Source organism: Neopsephotus bourkii, unplaced genomic scaffold, assembly GCF_033783945.1.
Source record: "Neopsephotus bourkii isolate Nb327-2 ecotype Australia unplaced genomic scaffold, CSIRO-AGI_Nbou_v1 NB_1053, whole genome shotgun sequence".
Lineage (NCBI taxonomy): Eukaryota > Metazoa > Chordata > Aves > Psittaciformes > Psittacidae > Neopsephotus > Neopsephotus bourkii.
The window spans coordinates 2783567-2802659 of NW_026901542.1; the positions used below are offsets into that span (position 1 = coordinate 2783567).

Below are 19093 nucleotides of genomic sequence, written 5' to 3' on the forward strand. Positions count from 1 at the left end.
AGGTACCGAGAGTCAGGTTTTCTCATTGCTTGTGCTCCTGTTAATCCATTTAACTCAGGATCACAAAGAGTTAGCACAAATCAGCTGCTGTTAGTGTTTGGGCTATGCTATTCCCTGCTGATAAAACTGTTCCATTTCCCTTCCACTGCAGAAAATGTTGAAGCGCTTAACAGTTCTCAGAAGTTAAGTTATATACAGTGATTTATCTCTCAGAGAAGGTTCTTAGTTTTGAATAACTTTTTTCATTACCCTGGTAGGAAAATTTCAGCCTTACAGAACCGGGGGAAAAAAAAAGAAAAGAAAAAAAAAAGGAATTGGCAATGGAGTTGGGAGATGGCTGTGCTGGAATGTTTTTCATGTGAAGGAAGCACAAGTCACTGAGAGAGTTCCGTCCATTTCAGATTCTTTTACTTTCAGTAATTCAGGTGCTTGTTGCACCAACTTGTGAGATACAAGTCCAGAGGTATGCATGGGAACATGGCCAGTATGTTTGTAACAGTAGATCACCACAATCTGTGGTGCACAGAGGAAGCACTCAGGCACTAATCTGACTGACTAGCACTATTGCTAGGCTTTCAGTTTGGGCTCTAGTGAGCCATGCTGTTATACCCATTTTCAAGTGACTGATGGTGGGTGCAGATAACCAAGAGAAAAATTCCTTTAAATGCAGATCCTCTTCAGCTGGCTTACCATGTGCTACCAAAGTATGCAAAATGATAGGTAAGAGCTTCCACATTTCCAGCATTACCCTGTCAGGTGAAATACAGAAACAGAGATAACTGCTTGGATTGATTCAGGCAGATTGCACTGAAGGCCGTGCACTTGCAGGGTGATTATTTAGATGCATTAAGGCCAAATACAGGAAACAACCTATAAGCTGAATACAGATACATTAAATGTTTGAAGGGGTCAGGCTTTCGTTGTCAATTTCTTACCTGTAAACTGTTTGTCAAATTAGTAACAGAAGTTGTAATTGTATTGCAAGCTTGCTATATAGGTATTCATATGCTTAGACAACTTAGTATTCGTATGCTTAGACTACTTTGTACTATCAGCTGTTACAGTGGGTTCAGTATTATCATTGTGAAGTGAACTTTTAAACACATAATTGCATGGAGCTGAAGTAAAAATCACGTTTAATGTCTAATATAAATAAAGTATTCTATTCCAAGTGACTCAGTAAACCTTAAAACAAGAAAATCCAATCGTAGAAGGCTTAAAAATAGAATCCTTCCCTTTTATTTATTTAAGCCATTTTAAAGGGTAAAAATATACTGTGAAAGCTTATATTTACCTCTTAACTTTTATTTTAACAGGACTGGGAGTTTCCACATTTTATGGGCGATGTTGAAGTGAATCTTCCAGGCTTACCATCTGCACACATGCAGTTCAAAGTACCTTATTTCCAAAAGATCCTCAAAGAGGAGTATCACATACATATAACAGGTATGTGATGTTTCAGATTGTGGCACAATCACACAGCTAACTGCTTCTGTGTAACAAATGTATGCTAGCATGTTCTTAGCCACATATATGTGTGTGTGTGTGTGTGTCCCAGGTTGCTATTTTTCTGGTTCTGTCCAAATCTATATCATCCATACATAAAGATTTCAGGCAAATGAAGAACCTGTATCTCTCAAATCAGAGAGACCTGCAGTTTTTCATGGATTCCAGCAACTTCTTGTGACACTAAGTAATACCTAATGTAGCTTTATAGATCTTTTATCTAAAATTACTCTCCTGGGGAATTAGCAGCTTATTTCATCTTCAAATCTCTTATGCTTTCAGATGCTTTTGCTATGATTTATGCTAATATCTTTTCATAACTTCGGTCATTCTCATCTGGTAAAGGCCACTCATAACCATACTTCCATCAGTCATCTAACCAGAAGCAGACAGTTAAATAACCTCAAATAAAATAGAATTGCAGTTATTCAAATGGATGGTACATATAGATAAAAAGTACCTGATCCTTGCATACTGTGAGACAGTATTTTAATAACAGTAGGAAATGAAAGAGAGAAAAAGGTTAAATAGGGATTAATACTTTGGTTTTACCTTCCATCTATGCAGGAGCATAGCTGCCCTCCCTGCATTGGCAAAAGTTGCATAACAATAAATACCGGAAGAATGCAGGTGTGAATTGTCAAGGGTCTTTAACTGCTAACATAAATAATCACAACACATGATTCTGTACAGCAATAAGATAGATGTGGGCATCCAATGGCACAGCTGGGTGAAACTCCTAGAGATCAGGGACAAAAGGAGCATTCAGAGATGACACAAAGATAAGGCCAAGAGCTAGCAGGTTAGTCACAAGCTCACCAGGCAGCAAAAGCCAAGGGAAGGAAATGTGCCAGTGAGGAAAGACTGATGAACCAAGGGATCAGTCAAGATAGTGAGGCTTCAGAAAAGGCATTTTCAATAGAGAAGGTAGAAATCTGAGTGATCAGATTAAAAACCAGAAGAGAAGAGAAAATGATTGCAAAAGTTACATGTTGGCTATTGAATGAGGGAAGGCAATTGGCCGTAGGAAGTACAGATGGAGGGATAGAAAGTTTTTCGGAATTACATCTAGGTGTCATGCTGGAATGCTGAGAGAAAAAATACGGTCATCAAGAGGAAAATAGGGCTGGGGCAAGTCTGAGTGAGACTGTTTGAGCCACCAGTGGTTTTCATAGAATAGAATCATAGAATAGTTAGGGTTGGAAAGGACCTTAAGATCATCAAGTTCCAAACCCCCCTACCCAGGCAAGGACACCTCCCGCTAAACCATGTCACCAAAGGCTCTGTCCAACCTGGTCTTGAGCACTGCCAGGGATGGAGCATTCACAACCTCCCTGGGCAACCCATTCCAGTGCTTCACCACCCTCACAGGAAAGAACTTCCTCCTTATATCCAATCTAAATTTCCCCTGTTTAAGATTTAACCCATTACCCCTTGTCCTATCGCTACAGTCCCTAATGAACAGTCCATCCCCAGCATCCCTATAGGCCGCCTTCAGATACTGGAAGGCTGCTATGAGGTCTCCACGCAGCCTTCTCTTCTCCAGGCTGAACAGCCCCAACTTTCTCAGCCTGTCTTCATATGGGAGGTGCTCCAGTCCCCTGATCATCCTCGTGGCCCTCCTCTGGACTTGTTCCAACAGTTCCATGTCCTTTTTATGTTGAGGACACCAGAACTGCACACAGTACTCCAGGTGAGGTCTCAAGAGAGTAGAGAGGCAGGATCACCTCCTTCGACCTGCTGGTCATGCTCCTTTTGATGCAGCCCAGGATACAGTTGGCTTTCTGGGCTGCAAGCGCACACTGCCGGCTCATGTTCATTTTCTCATCAACCAACACCCCCAAGTCCTTCTCCGCAGGGCTGCTCTGAATCTCTTCTCTGTTTTGGAACAGGATGAAGTACATGGTCTCATGGTCAGGAACTAGAGGTGTAGGTTGAGAGGAAATGAGATGTGTACATAATGAATACATTTTTTGTCACCCAAGTGAGCAAAAAAGGAGAGGAAAAAAAAAAGTATAAGCATCAAATACTTGGTATGAATTATAGGCATGTTAGTTAAAAATATTTTTTTTTCTGCTTCTCAAGACTAGTGCATGAATTTGGGTGGGCTGAGTCCCACAAGGCTCCCTGATGCCCTGCGTTTATTCCATTGTATAAAGAGAAGTAGTGCAATGGATGCACAGAGGGGCTTGAACAATGACTGAAGTATGGTAGGATGGGTGGCAGCATCGCATACAGAAATGCAGACTATTATAGTTAATGTAGATGAAAAACAGTGGGTGATAGAAGAGCAAAGGTCAGTTTTGCATTGTAGAAGAGACAGAGATATTGATAAACATGGAAGAGCAAAGAACAAGAAACAGTAAAAACCATCAGTTATCCTATCAGAAATACAATTGCTTGCAGTGCTGCTGCTTGAAAACAGACCAACTGAGGGAAACCAATATTTATGCATTGTAGAGTTTTCCGCAGAGAGGACTGGAGGCCTTTCTGATTTTCTGGCAAGAAGGCATTCTTTTAATAAGGATGAGCTAATGAATAGGGGCTGAGGAATATTTTTCCCTGCTCAGCATTAACAAGATCCATTTATTAGATTCACTAGACAAATCAATCCATTTGACTGCACATCACGTACTCTGTCTACTGAGTGCCTGTTTTATCTTGGTGCTACGCCACCCTTTAAGAGATCTAATAAACAGTGATAACACATGGCACAAGAGCCTCCCTTTGGGTAAGTTTTGCTTGAACCATCTGTTCTTGCCATCAGTTCTTGTCTTAGGTCAGGGTATAATCTTGGATCATTTTCAAGCTCCAGCTATTGTGTGGATGCTTAGATACTTGTAATTTTCTACTCAAAACAAGAAGCTAATAAAAGGAAAGAAGAACTGGTTAAATATATATAGCAAGATGAATGTAGTCCAATCTAAAATGATGGTAGGGAGTGATGCGTATGAATGCAACTGCAGCAAATGACATAGGGATAGGACACTGATAATGGCAGGCAGCCTGCTGCATTTAAGCCCTGTTTAATACATGGAATCCAGAATGTTAAATTAAGCCATAGGACTTCTTTTTAGTAACAAGCAGGAAAAGAAGACTAAGGCCTGAATATTTTTTATTTTAGTACTTGCTATAGGGATAAAGTCAAGCTGTAAATCTATGACCTGTGACCTGATTTGTAGAAACTGGAAACGCTTTTCTCTCAAATAGCAAGGAGAAATATAGGCTGAAATAACACTTACCATCTTTTACCTGGGAAATGTCACTCTTTTACAGTCAGTTTTGGTCACTGTTGATCGATGTAAGAGCAGCCCTAGGACTCCCCTGAGCAGCCCAATTCGATGCTGGGTTGCTCTAACAAGCAACAGTCCCACATAGAAGCAGCTGTAAGTAATGGAACGTTCAGAGGAGTAAAGGACTTTAAACCACCTTTCTGTTGGTGTGTATTTAATGGCTTTGTGCAAGTGCTCTACAGATGAAGTATTTCACAGTTACACGCTCTATGTTGGCATGCCTGATTTTATCCCAAGTCCTAAGACAGTTGCTTTGCTTTTCTTTTTCTATTTTGTCTTAAAGTCTTAGGTCCTGAATTCAGTGACTATGAGAGAATTTCAGCTTTCATAAAATAAAGCTTATGATTGCAGAGAAGAAATGTTGCTTCCGTGTAACTCCCGTATCTAAATGACAGATAAATATAACAGTGCTAAGTGTATTATTTTTAACCCATCTTGCTACTTTAAACTAATAACATGCTTTTTTAGGCCTGATTTATGATTTCTGAATGGGGTAAGTTGGTAGTAATATCAAATTAACATCTGCAGCCTGTAGCTTATATGCTTCGGTGTAATTTTAAATTTACTATCAAAAACATATCTTATTTTTACTGGTAACTGAGTACCTCATTTTGCTGAAATTTCTTTGCTTCTAGGAACTCATAGCAAGAACCTATTCAGTATTAAATATTTTTATCCTGTTTTGATAGCTGCTTTTATCTATGAACATCAGAAATAACTTGAATTCCAGCATCTGCTTAACTCATCTGGATTTCCCTTGACAGATGGTTCATTGCAAAGTGTGTGTTTTCCTTCTTGGGCTGCTGTTTATGAAAATACATAGTCTACCCTAGTTTCTATAGTACCCAGGGAAAACTTAAAAGTAAATTTTGTTACTTCAGATTCTTTCATGGTTAAAAGGCATTATGGGGCCTGGCTGGTACCCTTTAATAGCAGCACTGGAGATCCAAGAGCATCTTCTGTCAAGTGTGCGAATAATTTTCAAATAGGAAATGTTAAGGTTTGGACATCAAAACAGATGGGAGATTTTTTTCTGGCTGTTTAGAAACATGTTTCTGAGTGCTGATGTAACCAGAGTGCCCTTCCACCCAAAGGAGGAATTATCATCTTCATTGGTGGCGAGTGCCTAGCATGGCTGGCTTGTGGAGTTAAACCAACATGTGTTGGCATTCAGGCCAAGCATCACCTATACAAGGAAGCCTGAAGGAGCCTGTGTGCAAACCCAGAAAGGTTAGAGGTAAAAACAAAGCTGTCTGTGCACACAGATGTGAAAAAAAGTCAGAGGATGTGCGCCTTAGTTCACCTAGAAGTATGCATGTAGCTAGCTAATAGGACTAATATGACCAGAGATATGAAGAACATTTCAAACATACCTAAATGTTTTACAGAGGTGTCTGAGAAGCCAACATTTACTATACTAGACTCTGACTGTGGTTACACAGTGTGAGGCTACCTGAGTCTAGCCTCAATAAGTGGAATTTTTGAATTTCCTCTTGACCTCAGGAGGGATGATGAGGACTGGTTTCTACATGAGAGCTCTTCTTTTAGGACATCATCATTCAGGTACAGAGTGGGCATACGAAAATAAGAATGTTCCAGAATCAGCAGCTGGTTTGGAATACTTGGACCTGCAGGATCTGCTCAATTGCCCAGTAAATTAGTCGCATGTTGAATTGTGGACTGGTTGCTGAACCTGTCATAAACCTTATCAGCCTCTTTTCAAATGACCACTGCCCAAACATCTTCTTCAGCTGATGCCTTTCTGGAAAAGGGAAAAAGAAAAATCCATACCTCTTTGACCATGAGAAGGCTCCTGGCATTCATCTGCATGCATATTTGCTCAGCTTCAACAGGATGTGCAGAGTATTTCTAAGCAGAATCCCATATAGGCTGGTGTTCAGAGCAGGGTCCTACAATGCAGAGCCAAACTGCTATAAGCAGAGATTGTTCTGCAGTCAGGATTTCCCTTCTGATGAGTGCCCTAGCCATGAGAATACAATCCTCCTCAATAGTTATGCTTAGAAAATAGGGATCAAATTTTCATCCCCAAAAAGTGGTTGTAGCCTACAGTGCCTAGGAAAACATTTCACATTTTACATCACAGACTCACAAATAGAATTAATATCCACAGCTTCATTAATATATTTATTTTGACCCTGTGCAAAACTAACAACTTGAGCTTGTTTGTGTGCAAGGTGGGACATCAGGAGTGAAGTCTAATTTATGAAGTTGATTTCCCATGTAAGCTTCATGTACGACTTAGTGTAAAAACCATTATGCTAAAATTAAGTTGCAATGGACAATCATTTTATACATGTATATGTGTAATGTTAAATGTTGGTCAGTATAAGTCGTCTCAAAAATTCCTTGTCATGGGGAATTACCATTAAGTAGAGGTTTGTGAGTGAACACTGTCAGGCCTTTTGGTTCAGTCTGCTCCAACACATTTATCACTGATCTAGAAGGTTTGCTCGTTAAACTGAAGAGGCTATCACACCTGGTAGTACAGCAGTCAAGTACATGTCTTCGAAGATAGACAGCAGAGGACACTGTATTCTAGGAAGAGGCAAATACTTTCTGTAAGTAACCAAGACAGCGCTAACTCCCAGTGATTTTGTGTCTAAGGAGATTAACACAGCCCTTGGCTGCAGGGAATACTGAGTAGGAGTAGGAGGATGTCATTGTGTTCATATATGGTTATAGCGAGACTGTTACTCATATACAGTGCTTGGTTCTGGTGACAACAGTTTTCAAAAGAGGAGGAAAAATCACAGAGTTCATCAAGCATGACAGTGATGCAGGGGATGGAAAAATGGTCTAGAAATTAGAAATTTAAGGAATTGTGAGAAGATCCACTATGGAACAGAGGCAGGTCTCGGGCACCTAGGTGCCACTTAGATATACAGGTTGTGATTCATCTTAAGGGTGTCTACATCAAAGCTGCTTGTCTAAGCATCCTTAATAGTCCACACTGACCCAACAATCCCAACAGCAGAGCTTACAGCTGTGCTTCTGCCCACCTAACACTGTCCAGGAACTGAGCAAGGGAGTTTCAAGTTCGTGCTTTTTATGAAACAGGAATGCTTGAAAAGTATATCTCAGATCAGGTGAGCAGTCAAATTCATAACATAAGAGGGGTTGAGCCTTTTTAAGGCAGATGCATTTTAGAAGAGATTCACAATTATGAAACCACAGTGTAGGATAGATGCTACGTGAAGCCTGAGATCAAGCACCTGGCTACCTCTATTCAGCATTTTTAGTGTTTTCTACTAGCTTCTTAGTCAGCTTCACCAGCTGCAGGCTGCTGTCTCAAGTCTTACTCCTTAGGTAGCTTGCTCTACATATGTTTCATTTAGGACAATGTGGTCACACAGGTGATTGCTGTGAAATCCACTGGGTGCCTTCATACCCAAAAAGGAAGTTGGTTATAGCTCAGCATTGCAATGTCTAAGTTTCCATTGTCAGTCATAACTGAAACCTACAATCAAGAATTGTAGGTTTCAGTTATGACACTGTTATACTTAACAATGTATTTTGGCCTTTCTAAAGGCCATCTCAATAATGTCCCTGTTTCATTATGCTTCGTATTTTGATCTTTCTATTTTCTGTTTTCTGTCTACACATCTTCATGCTAGCCATGTCTTGATGACGAGAAAGAGCAGTACTGGTCCTACATGAGTTTTTCCACTTCTTACAGTCTTTAGGGTCCAGAAAATCACCAGTCTTGACTCGGCAGAAACACAAAGCACCACGGATAGCATTTTGATGGAAAATTGTTCTTGGATGGGCTTATGATGCATTTTCGCGGGAAAAGAACGTGGCTTAATGAATTAAATTCAGGGCAATAAAGCAAGGGATTAGTTTCTGGTTGAAACAGTTTTCTGGTTGAAGCAGAGTAATAGTTTGATGAAAAATTATTGTTTCAAAAAGTGTGTTACTCAACTGCTGAAAAACAAGGTGTTGATATTCTTACCCTCCTGGAGCATTTTAGTTGTACAATTTGAACACACAGACTCAGGAACTGGAATCCATTTATACCTTAAAAGCCAAAGCATAAGTCATTTGATAGGTACTCTGATACAGGTGTTTTCTGTTTCACTTGAAACATATTTAAATATGGCTCCAGCACAGACCAATGACTTTCATTACCAGCAGGAACATTCCTCCATGCATGTTCTTTCGTGTAATGCTAACATAGATTTGGTGGGTTCTTGGGTGGTCATCACATGCACAGGTGATGTTCAGCTAGAATGTAAGAGATGCTTTGACTAAGAAAATAGTATAATTTGGTTTGTGTATTCATAAAATAATTCTGAATGGATACCTGGAGTTCACCTCTTCCAACACCCTGTTCAAAGCATGGTGCAATTGCATAATGTTATCTTTAATGTCTTTTGGATGCCTGAAGGGAGCATGCAAAAGAGCAACTTTAAATAATAAAAGGAGAAAGTTTTCCTCCTCCAGTACTGCAGGAGCTGAATGTCAGCCTATGAGTCACTCCTTGGAGGAGCATTTCACTACATGGACTGTAGGAAAAGCTCAGCTGTCCAGCCTCCCAAGACTACAGTCAGCCCTTGCTATTTCTGGAGGGTGTAGTATCTCTAAATCACAGTTCATCCAGTTATCCCCATCTGAATATGTCTGTGCATCATGGTTGGTGTATCAAACAATTTACATAATTACCAACCCCAAAAAAATTCAGTCATTTCAGTCATTCCTGGTTTATAAACAGTTCCATCTATTGTGGCCTTTTCATGGAAAACTTCCATGTGAATATTTCATAAGTCCTGGAATTAATGCTTCTTTTAAGTTTATTGATCTACACCAGATCACCTAGTGGTCTAATCGACAGGTCACCTACAAAATGCAATGTGAATTCATTTGATATACTGCTGTGCTTGTGCTACAGAACTATTTTATAATGTGCCTAGACCTAATTGTGAAATGCTAGGGGAAATTCGGCAAAAATCTATACGGGAAATTTAATTACAGCTTTCCTTTATAGATTAAAAAAAAAAAAAAGTCAATTTGTTGGTTTGGGTTTCTTTTTCCTCTGAATAGCATTTACATATGACAGAATTTGTACTGCTTCTGAAATGGGTATATTACATGACAAAACTTTCTTTTTCTAAACAGGCAAATGGTTTAACTATGGAATTATCTTCCTTGTTTTGATCTTGGATCTGAATATGTGGAAGAACCAAATATTTTACAAACCTCATGAATATGGTCAATATATCGGTCCCGGGCAGAAGATCTACACAGTGAAGGACTCGGAAAGCTTGAAAGACCTTAATAGAACTAAATTATCCTGGGAGTGGAGATCCAATAACACCAACCCATTGACGAACCGGACCTATGCCGAAGGAGACATGTTCTTGCACAGCAGATTCATAGGCTCTAGCCTTGATGTCAAATGCCTGGCTTTTATTCCAAGTTTGCTGGCTTTTGCTTTGTTTGGTTTCTTCATCTGGTTCTTTGGGCGATTTCAGAAAACTGATCAAGGCATGGAGAATTTAGACAAATCATACACAAGAATGAAAAGAAAGTCACCATCAGATATGGGAATGACACGAGAAAATACACAGGTGTTGGTAGAAGAACCATTAAGTTTTCAAGAACCACATCTTGTATCCATAAAATCAGACTTAAGTGAAATAGTTTTTAATTCTTCTCTCCTAACTTCTGAAAACTTGAACGCACAACTGAATGAACCAGATAGCCCTTTACAGCCAGTACCAGAGTCTTCTGTCCCTAAGAATAAACCTGTGACATAAAGGCAAACACCCAGGAAAATCAGTTTAAATAAGCAGTTACTATAAGTTTTCAGTTTTACCTTTTGTAAGTTAAGATTTACATAGTGTTTAGAACAAGAAACTCAACCTATACCAAAAGGTGCTCAGCATGCTTTTTTTAGGAATTCTGTTTTTTATTTGTATTATAGTACGTGCCTACTGTATATCTAACATTCCTTTATAGATTGCTTCCCAAAATTGCACAAGCTGTTTATTAATACATTACCTTAACTGTATAATAGTGTATTAGATGATTACTTGCAGGTATAAAATTCTACCGTGGTGGTGCCTTGAGACATTAAACTGTTTTTTAACTCAACACCAGGTGTATAGCACAGTTCTTCTAATCTACTTTGCAAAGCTTTTTGTATATGGTTATTTTAAGTACCATTTGATGTCTTCACAGAGATAAACATAGTTATTCCTAAAGAAGGGTTTGTGTTAGGACATCACAACTTGACTTTGTTATTTGCTCATCTGCGAAGCCAGTGACTTTGATGACCTGACTGCAGAGAAGCATGTTGATTACCTTTTAATTTTTGCTGACTAGCTGCCAAACACAAATACAGATTCATTATGTGGTAAACAGCAGAGAGATAATTCAGCATGGGTCACTACTTGTGAAAATATGACTTACTCCATCAGTCATAGCAATTAGGTGATAATGCCTAATTATATTTTTCCTAATTAAAGATAAACTGCTCCTTGATTAAAAGTTTTGCCCTTCACTTTTTAGAAACAGAGGTGAAAATACATTGTTGAAGTAACTCTTTTCATCATCACACCAAACCTATGCAACATCAGAGCCAATAGGGTGGTTACAGTGAAAGGCACAAAGCCCACTATATCCGGTTTTGAGTAGTTTGGTACAAGTACATCTGGGCATACATGAAATGTACATAGAAACACACCCCATATGGACAGTCAAACTTCTCCAAAAATTAAAGCCATGTTTATGGGTCTTAATTAAAATACATTAATAACTGATTTTTATTGTAAGCTTTTTTTCTCTTCATTCATTATCCACGAATAAGTGTTACCTGAAAGCAGAAACATGGCGAAAATGGGGGGGGTGGAGGGGAGGGAGGGAGAAGGGCTGTGTTTGCTTTTGCGAAGGGGACTTAGTAAAGTGAATCCCTCTGCTGTATGATCAAAATATATGCACCAGAGAAATTGCATATCTAAAACATCAGAAAGACTCTGATTTGCCTCTAATTTAGTTTTATAAATCGTTGCTACAAGTTACTAAATAATAAGCCATTTTTTAAGTCTGAATTATTTCCCTGTCATTTACTGGTGTTGCTGCATTTTGTCTTTGTGACTTTTTATCTTTGTTGTTTTGATCTATCTGCTTTTAAGTTTTTGGAATGCTGAATTTAGCATGCATAATAGAATTATGCATTTATTAACTGTCACTTGAGAGCCAATTTTAATAAACATCATTCAACGATTGTTTATTATGAGGCAGGAACATATTCTGTTACTATGGCAATTTTTTGTATACATTTTATCCATGCATTGGCCTGTTTAAAATCATAAATATTTCTGACACTAAAAAAAGCAGTATCACAGCAATGTCAAAATCAAATAATTTGCTTATGGGACATGTCATATTTCATCAAGAGAAAGTTCACTTTAAAACCAGGCTAAATTTTTAACCATTAAAAATTATGACTAAAAAGCAATTTGTTAGTTTTTGCCTACCACAGCCTATAAACTTATTTAATTGACTTAAGATATAGTCAAAGACAAGCCATTAGTTACTAATGGTAAAACACTGTGAGATCCTGCTCGTACTGTGTGAGAGGTGACTATATTGGTGGTTGATTTTGAAACAGCATTTGATTTCTTAAGTAGTTACATAAAGAAATACCTGACTAATTTTTCAGATGATACATGCTTCTCTGTATGTTTTGGACACTGTAAACCCAAGTACAGAAAATCTCCTGTTAGCTCATTTCTCCTTTTTGTGCAAGGAGTGGTTAAATCCATTAATATGGAGGAAGAAAATGAAAGAATTACTTGAACCTTGCAGCCTGTGTGATTACATGACTCTGGGAAAACTGTTATTAAGCAACTGATCCACAGCTGAAATAATTCTGTGACCTCACATTGAGTTAATGCTTTTAAGGTCATTATAAGCCTGCATGAAAGAGAGAAAGGCATCAAGTAATCCTAGATTTTGCATGAGTATTTAAATTAATGGTCAAGCAGAGAGACCGCTTATATAATGAATGCATAAGAAGTTAAAAGATTCAGTGTAGCCACTCACCATGGTCATATCATCACTTTAATTAAAGGAAGGACTCCTCAGTTGTGTGGGAGTCTCATTTGTAAACACAGACACAGATGGGAGAGGAGTATTTCCACTCTCCATTTCTACTGTTAAGGTTGAGAAGCCTGAGTTAGGTGGCTAAGCTTACTCTAAGCTCCTTCTGAAGCAGGCAAAGACTGGGGAGCGGAACACCCTAAAGGTGATTTGGTACCTAATGTAGTCATTTTTCTCTGCATTACTAAGTAGCACAACTCAGCAGGAATGGGCTTATGAAGTGAAACAGCTGGTGCTGAGGGTGCAGAGCCCACAGTTAGTGCATTTCAAGGTTTTACTTCAGTTCAGCTCTTCCCTGGTCCTTATAAACTGAATGGGCAACAGTATGTTTTGGACAAATCTCATTCATTGTAGACAGCATGCAGTTTGGATTAGGGGACAGTAAGTGGGCACAATCTAAAGTGCATTCCTGAGCTGAGTCATCCTCAGCTTTCTGAAGCAACTTGTCTTCCTCTGTGGACTATAGAAGAGTCCATGGGGGACTGGGTGGCTAAGTAGGAGGCTTAAAATTGGTTACCCAAAATGGAAATACTCCTTCTGGAAGTACATTCATTGTTTTCAACTGTTGTTCATTATTAATATTCTGAAACGCTTCACTAACTCAAAACACTCTGAAATGCTTTCTGATCTAGTACCCATGACTAGGACCTTGATATGGATGGTTGGATTTTTCCTACGTGAAAATAGGAAAAAGCTTTCCTGTGAAAGCCTATTACACCAATATGTTAGTATTCTTTTTTTTCCTTTTGTGAAGAAGTTGGAAGAATCCATAGAACAGAAAAGATGAAGTGTCAGATTTTTCACACACTGCACAGCTCTCCATTCTGCCCTCTATAATAAACCATCCAGTCACTGCCATCACTAAAGGGCTGGCCTGTGTCTGCTTTGTCAGAGATCAGATTTGGTACAATAGTTCTTTTTTTTTTTACCATAGGTGCACTCTACAATGATGAATGATAGATGCTGCCTAAAATAGCATACATAGAGACATCTCTAGGATAAGCACATAAGATTTATGAGCCCACAGGTGTTTATAGCATCCCCAACCTTTGCAGAGATGGAAATGACATGGAGCAAGTAGAAGATAAGAATATCTGTAGAAAGTATCTTAAATACAATATTCATGCTTATGAAAGCATATATGTATGTCTAAAATCCAGCTGCAGAAGATGTATATGTGTAAGTGTGTGTATGTTAGGAGCCTAAAGATTAGTTGATTTTCTTGGGGGAAACTGCTGAGTCTCTCAAACAGATGATTTACTACTGCCCTCTTTATTCTACATCGCTCCAGGAGTTACTTACTCCAGGTTGCTTCATCTCCCCTGCCTCCATTTCTATTGCCTAGAAAATATAAAACCAAAAAAGAATATTTAATTGCACTATCTGCTTCCCCAAATTATGCTTCTTTTTTTTTTTTTTTTTTCTAATTTATGCAGAAAGGAAATTTGTTCTATTTAAAAGATTTCTGTCCTCTCCAGGTAGTGCCATTATACTCTGGTCTACTGCACTGTATTACAGGATATGTTAAATTATTGCTTTTCCTGCAGTGGATAGCCTCCATCATGGCAACCACCTGGAAACAAAGAGCAGACACCTCTCAAAGACTGAAAAGGCAGCAATTCAGATACTGGACTGGCAAGCTCATTTTCCCACAGGTGAACAGGTTATGACTCACTAGTAAAAGATGTAACAGATTTTTAATACACTGCCTTTAATTTTAACAACCTCCTAGGAAGGGCTCAGTGGGAGAGAACTTTTTATCTCAGGCCATAAATTTGAAGTAGTTACAGTCTGCAAGCAGAGTGCTTCAGCTTTGTAGGTTGCATTTAAAAGTAACCAGCCTAAACTTTGAGCAGATTACAAGACAAACCTAACTGTAATTTGATTCACTTGTAGCTGTGTAGTGCAGGATATAGACAAACCACACATTTACCAGAGGTTAGAGTGACCCCATGCTAGGGATTATGGACAGTGACATGCAAAGATTCAAAATGCATTTATTAGCCAAGAGTTGCAGTCCCTTTGTCAACAGAGATGCCACTGCAAACACCAGACAGACCATCTCTTCTACTATACTGTCTCCTGTCCATCGTTCTAAGTCACAAATGACAAAGAAGTTATTCTTTTCCCTGTGCACTCAAAACTGTTCTGTGGGGAGGAGCATGGGCTCCCTATATGTGATATGGCATGTCACTGTGATGCATAACATACAAACTCCAAATAGGGCAACCAAAGACAGGAAAAACAAGGAAGTCTGGTCTGTGATTTCCACACTCCTGAGGTGAAGCAGTATGGCTTACGTGACCATTTCAGAAGGAATTTAATATAAATGAAAACCTGTTTCATAGGAACATGAGGGGACAAATGCAGAGACAGCAGATCACTAGAAATCCTTTCCATCCCCTTCAGACGCTGAAACAGAAGCAGCAAGACCTTGTACCCAAATGCTCACAAACAATTCTCAACTTCTAGATGACTTCTGGGTGAGTAGCTCTTCCAGGTGACTAGGTTTTGACACCATGTTATTTCCCTCCTAACACTTCCTTTGCAAGAGGGTTGTCAGCAGCTTTTCACTATTTGGGGGAAATGGGTAGTTTTCTGAATGGGAAGTAGGGAAGAAACTTATGAAGGAGAAGCTGCATGAGGCTCCAGCAAACTCCTTATTGGAGACAGCAAAAGCATGAATCCAGTTCCTTTGCAAAGAGGAGTGAAGCAGCATCAAATCCTTTCAGAAATATATGTTATAGCAGCAACACAGGCACAGAGATACTTGTAATCTCATGCTTTTCCTTTGATGTGTAGCAACTGGGGTCTGCATAACAGAAGTGTATTTGATTCCTGCAGGCAGTTTATAGACCTGGGTCTCATGCTGCTTTGTGACATCTGGAGCACTTCTTGGCATATTGAATTCCTTCCTCTCTTCCTTTTTTCTTTCTTCTTCCCCCCCTCCCCCCAACTCTGTTTCATGCTTCTGTGTTTATTTCTAATAAATTTTTATTGTTAGTGACTTAAATCTCATATCACCCACCAAAGGCCCATAATGGCTATTTACTGATGCAACACCATCTGTATCTCCCTCCCTGCCTTTAAGTAGAGATAAGTGTTGGTTTATGACTGCTTCTGAAATGCTGTATTCCTTGCTGACCTTTCCTTTGAGAGATTTAAGGGAACATAGAGGGAGTTGATGTGCTGGTGGCCACTAAGTCTTTTGGACTATAAAACACATGCTTGGACATTGTCACAGTTTCAGTATTTAATTGTTCTCAAAATCATTTCCTGAAAGTAGGTTATAGACTGAGCCAACAGCAGCTAGAGTGAATATATTCCAGTAAGGTAGTGACTCCAGCTGCTCCAGATGTTTGAGGACCTTTGTGAGGTTCATTCCCTGTCAGCTGTGGCAGCCTTGCCAAGTAACACTGCTAAGGGTTCGTGAGTGGTTTAACTTCCGTGTCATCCAGTGATAACATAAACCTGATCCCACAAGTACAGAAAATTTCCTGTAATCATTGTTTCTGTGTTTCCATGGTGACTAGAAAGAGAAAAAATTCTATTTTTGCTTCATGAAACTATAGAAAAATGGAACATTTTCCAAAATCTCTGCAAGGTTAAAATTAACTTTTGAGCAGACAATAATGCCATTTTCCCTTTATGTGTGCCATCCCTTTACTCTCTCTCTACCCTTTCCATCACTTCTGACCTGCATGAATTCCACCAGCTCCGCAGCAAAGCTACTCCTCAAAAACAATCCCAAAAGGGGCATAGATCAAACTCTTTCCTATGGGATCCTGGAAAGACTTTAGGCATTTTTAATTCAAAGAGAAAAGAAAGAAAAAGAACATTGATTCCAAGGTTTAAAGAGTTTGTTATTTATATAAAAGCAGCTAGAGCACATGGCAGAAATCAACAGTAACCTCCTGCTGCACTGAAAAAGGGTAGATTTAGATTAAATATTAGGAAGAAACTCCTTACTCTGAGGATGGTGAGACACTGGTGCAGGTTGCCCAGAGAAGCTGTGGATACTCCATTCCTGGAAGTGTTCAAGGCCAGGTTGGATGGGCCTTGGAGCAACCATGTGGTTGGTGTCCCTGCCTGTGGCAGGGGGGTGGAACTGGGTGAGCTTTAAGGTCCTTTCTAACACAAACCATTCTGTGATTCTAAGACTCTATAATTTTCCACAGCAGGTCTGCCTACAAAGGCCAATATAATAATCTGTTGAACCCAGGGGTTCAACTATAGGCAGGTTTCGTGTGTAGTACTTCATAAAACCTCCATGGAAATGTGTGTTGTCACACCTAAAACAGTGGGGAATTTCTCGGTTTTCAAGCCCAGGCTATACCTGGGTTTGAGAGCACAGTTCCTTAGTTAGCAACCAGCCTGTACTAAAAGGTTCTTGAAATTCATGCAGGGCCATCCAAAGGCAGAAGCTCAGGTCCATGGGAGCTGTATGGTTATTTTAGGTTCACTGCACCTGAGCGGTTAGCGCTGTTGCTCTAAAGAGTGCTACAAAGACACGGTGTAATACTCATCTAACTAGGACTCAAAGACAACTAGCTCATTCGGGTGTATTTTAGTGCACTGCAAAAGGCACATGAAGGAATAAACATGCATAGACCAAAGATCTCTGCTCACGTTTTGATGGCTCCAGCTTTACATCACAAAAATATCCACCATCTTTTTGGGGAAGTGAACCAGGCAGTTGACAAGACATTTGCTAGAGACCTCTGCTTTCCGTCTTCTCTGGTCTTCTGGAAAAGTGTACTTTAATCAAACTACCTACTCATCACGTAGTTCTTGTTGCTATTTATATCACAGTAGCATGTAAGTGCCTTAGACAAATAAGACTGTAAAGATTGGAAAGGAACTGCCTGAAGAATTTGTAGTACAAAAGACTTGCAAAAGTAGAAAGAAAAATTAGAATACTGAGGCATGAAATCACTTGCCCAAGTTCCCAAAAGTCAGGTATTGCACTGCTTGTGTATTTGATTCAGACTTTGGCCTTTCTAGTTTTCTGCTGTCAAATGTGTTCTTTGTTTCATGAGATTCACAAACACACGGCATGAAACATGCCAGGAACAGCACTGGGCATGTTTCACCCTGGTATATATTCCATCTGGAGAAATGGAGTTTTTGAAATGAGAAGGCAGTTTCACTAGCATCAGACATGCATTGTCACCTGCCATGAAAATGCCTGCAGGGTGACCATAATGAGAAGTGGAAATACTTCTCTTCTTAGCTACCTTCCAGAGTCTGCTGATCTCAGCCTGGGTTCAGAAATAGAGTTTGGAAAAGAGACTTCAACAGTGATTCAAATCACAGCAAGTAACATGCAAAGAAGTTACAAAGCTGCTCTTTTATTCCCCACAATGTTGGCATCCTATTGTTTCTTTGCAAATGATATTTTGCAAAAAGGAAGTCATTGAATTGCTTTCCATAGTAAATGCAAGGACTGCCAGTGCTTATGTGATGGCAGCTTCTGAATTTATACTGGGCTGTATTTTTCCTTCAGCTCTATCAAGTGTCACTGAGGAGCAATGCTGGAAGTTCAAAAGACAAGCGGTGAAAAAATTCTTCTAACATGTTCCTGTCATGTACACTGTGAGTGCATTAACTTTTGTTTGAACGATGAAACAGGGACACCTGTAAAACAATCTATTTATAACGGGATTCTGTGCATTGCATCCTGATACACAGGCCTATTGAAGATGTGAAAGGGCCCTGCTAGAGTCAGTGCACTAAGTGCTATTTTTAGGGGCAAGATGGTAGGAAACAGTAGGCCGGTGAGAGCAGCAGAAGCTGACAAGTGCTGTGCTATGTCTCAGCTGGGCTGTTTTGCCAGTCAAGGTCCATCAGCGCACATGCAGGGAATGGTGGAAAGCCAGCAGTGCAAGAAACACCACGCTCCCTTGATGTACTGTGCTTCACGACTGTCTACATGCATGGGCAGCTATGGAGACAGCTGCAGACATGCAAAACAATGGACTGGGGCTGCCTGGCAATTTGCTGCCAAAAGCATATGGGAAGCGGCTGCTATCAGACCCACTGCTGCTGTAAATTAAAGTTGGTGAGTGTAATCTTATTTCTAAGCAGTCTCCAAGGGTGGAAGGAGAAAGCCAGCACTCTCTGCAAGCTGGGAAACCTGGCCACGGAGCACCAGTATGTCCCTCCCAACA

At 39.6% G+C, this 19093-nt stretch overlaps 1 protein-coding gene across 2 annotated transcripts in view; it reads left to right on the plus strand.

The window, feature by feature from the left end:
* TMEM117 (transmembrane protein 117) overlaps positions 1-12297 on the plus strand; it is a 219501-nt gene extending 207204 nt beyond the window's left edge. For both annotated transcript variants that reach the window (XM_061361190.1, XM_061361189.1), the window contains exons 7-8: positions 1317-1446; positions 9936-12297. In XM_061361190.1, the coding sequence (XP_061217174.1) occupies positions 1317-1446; positions 9936-10576 (771 nt within the window). In that variant the 3' untranslated portion in view covers positions 10577-12297. The remainder of the gene's footprint in view (positions 1-1316; positions 1447-9935) is intronic.
* Positions 12298-19093: the final 6796 nt, after the last annotated feature.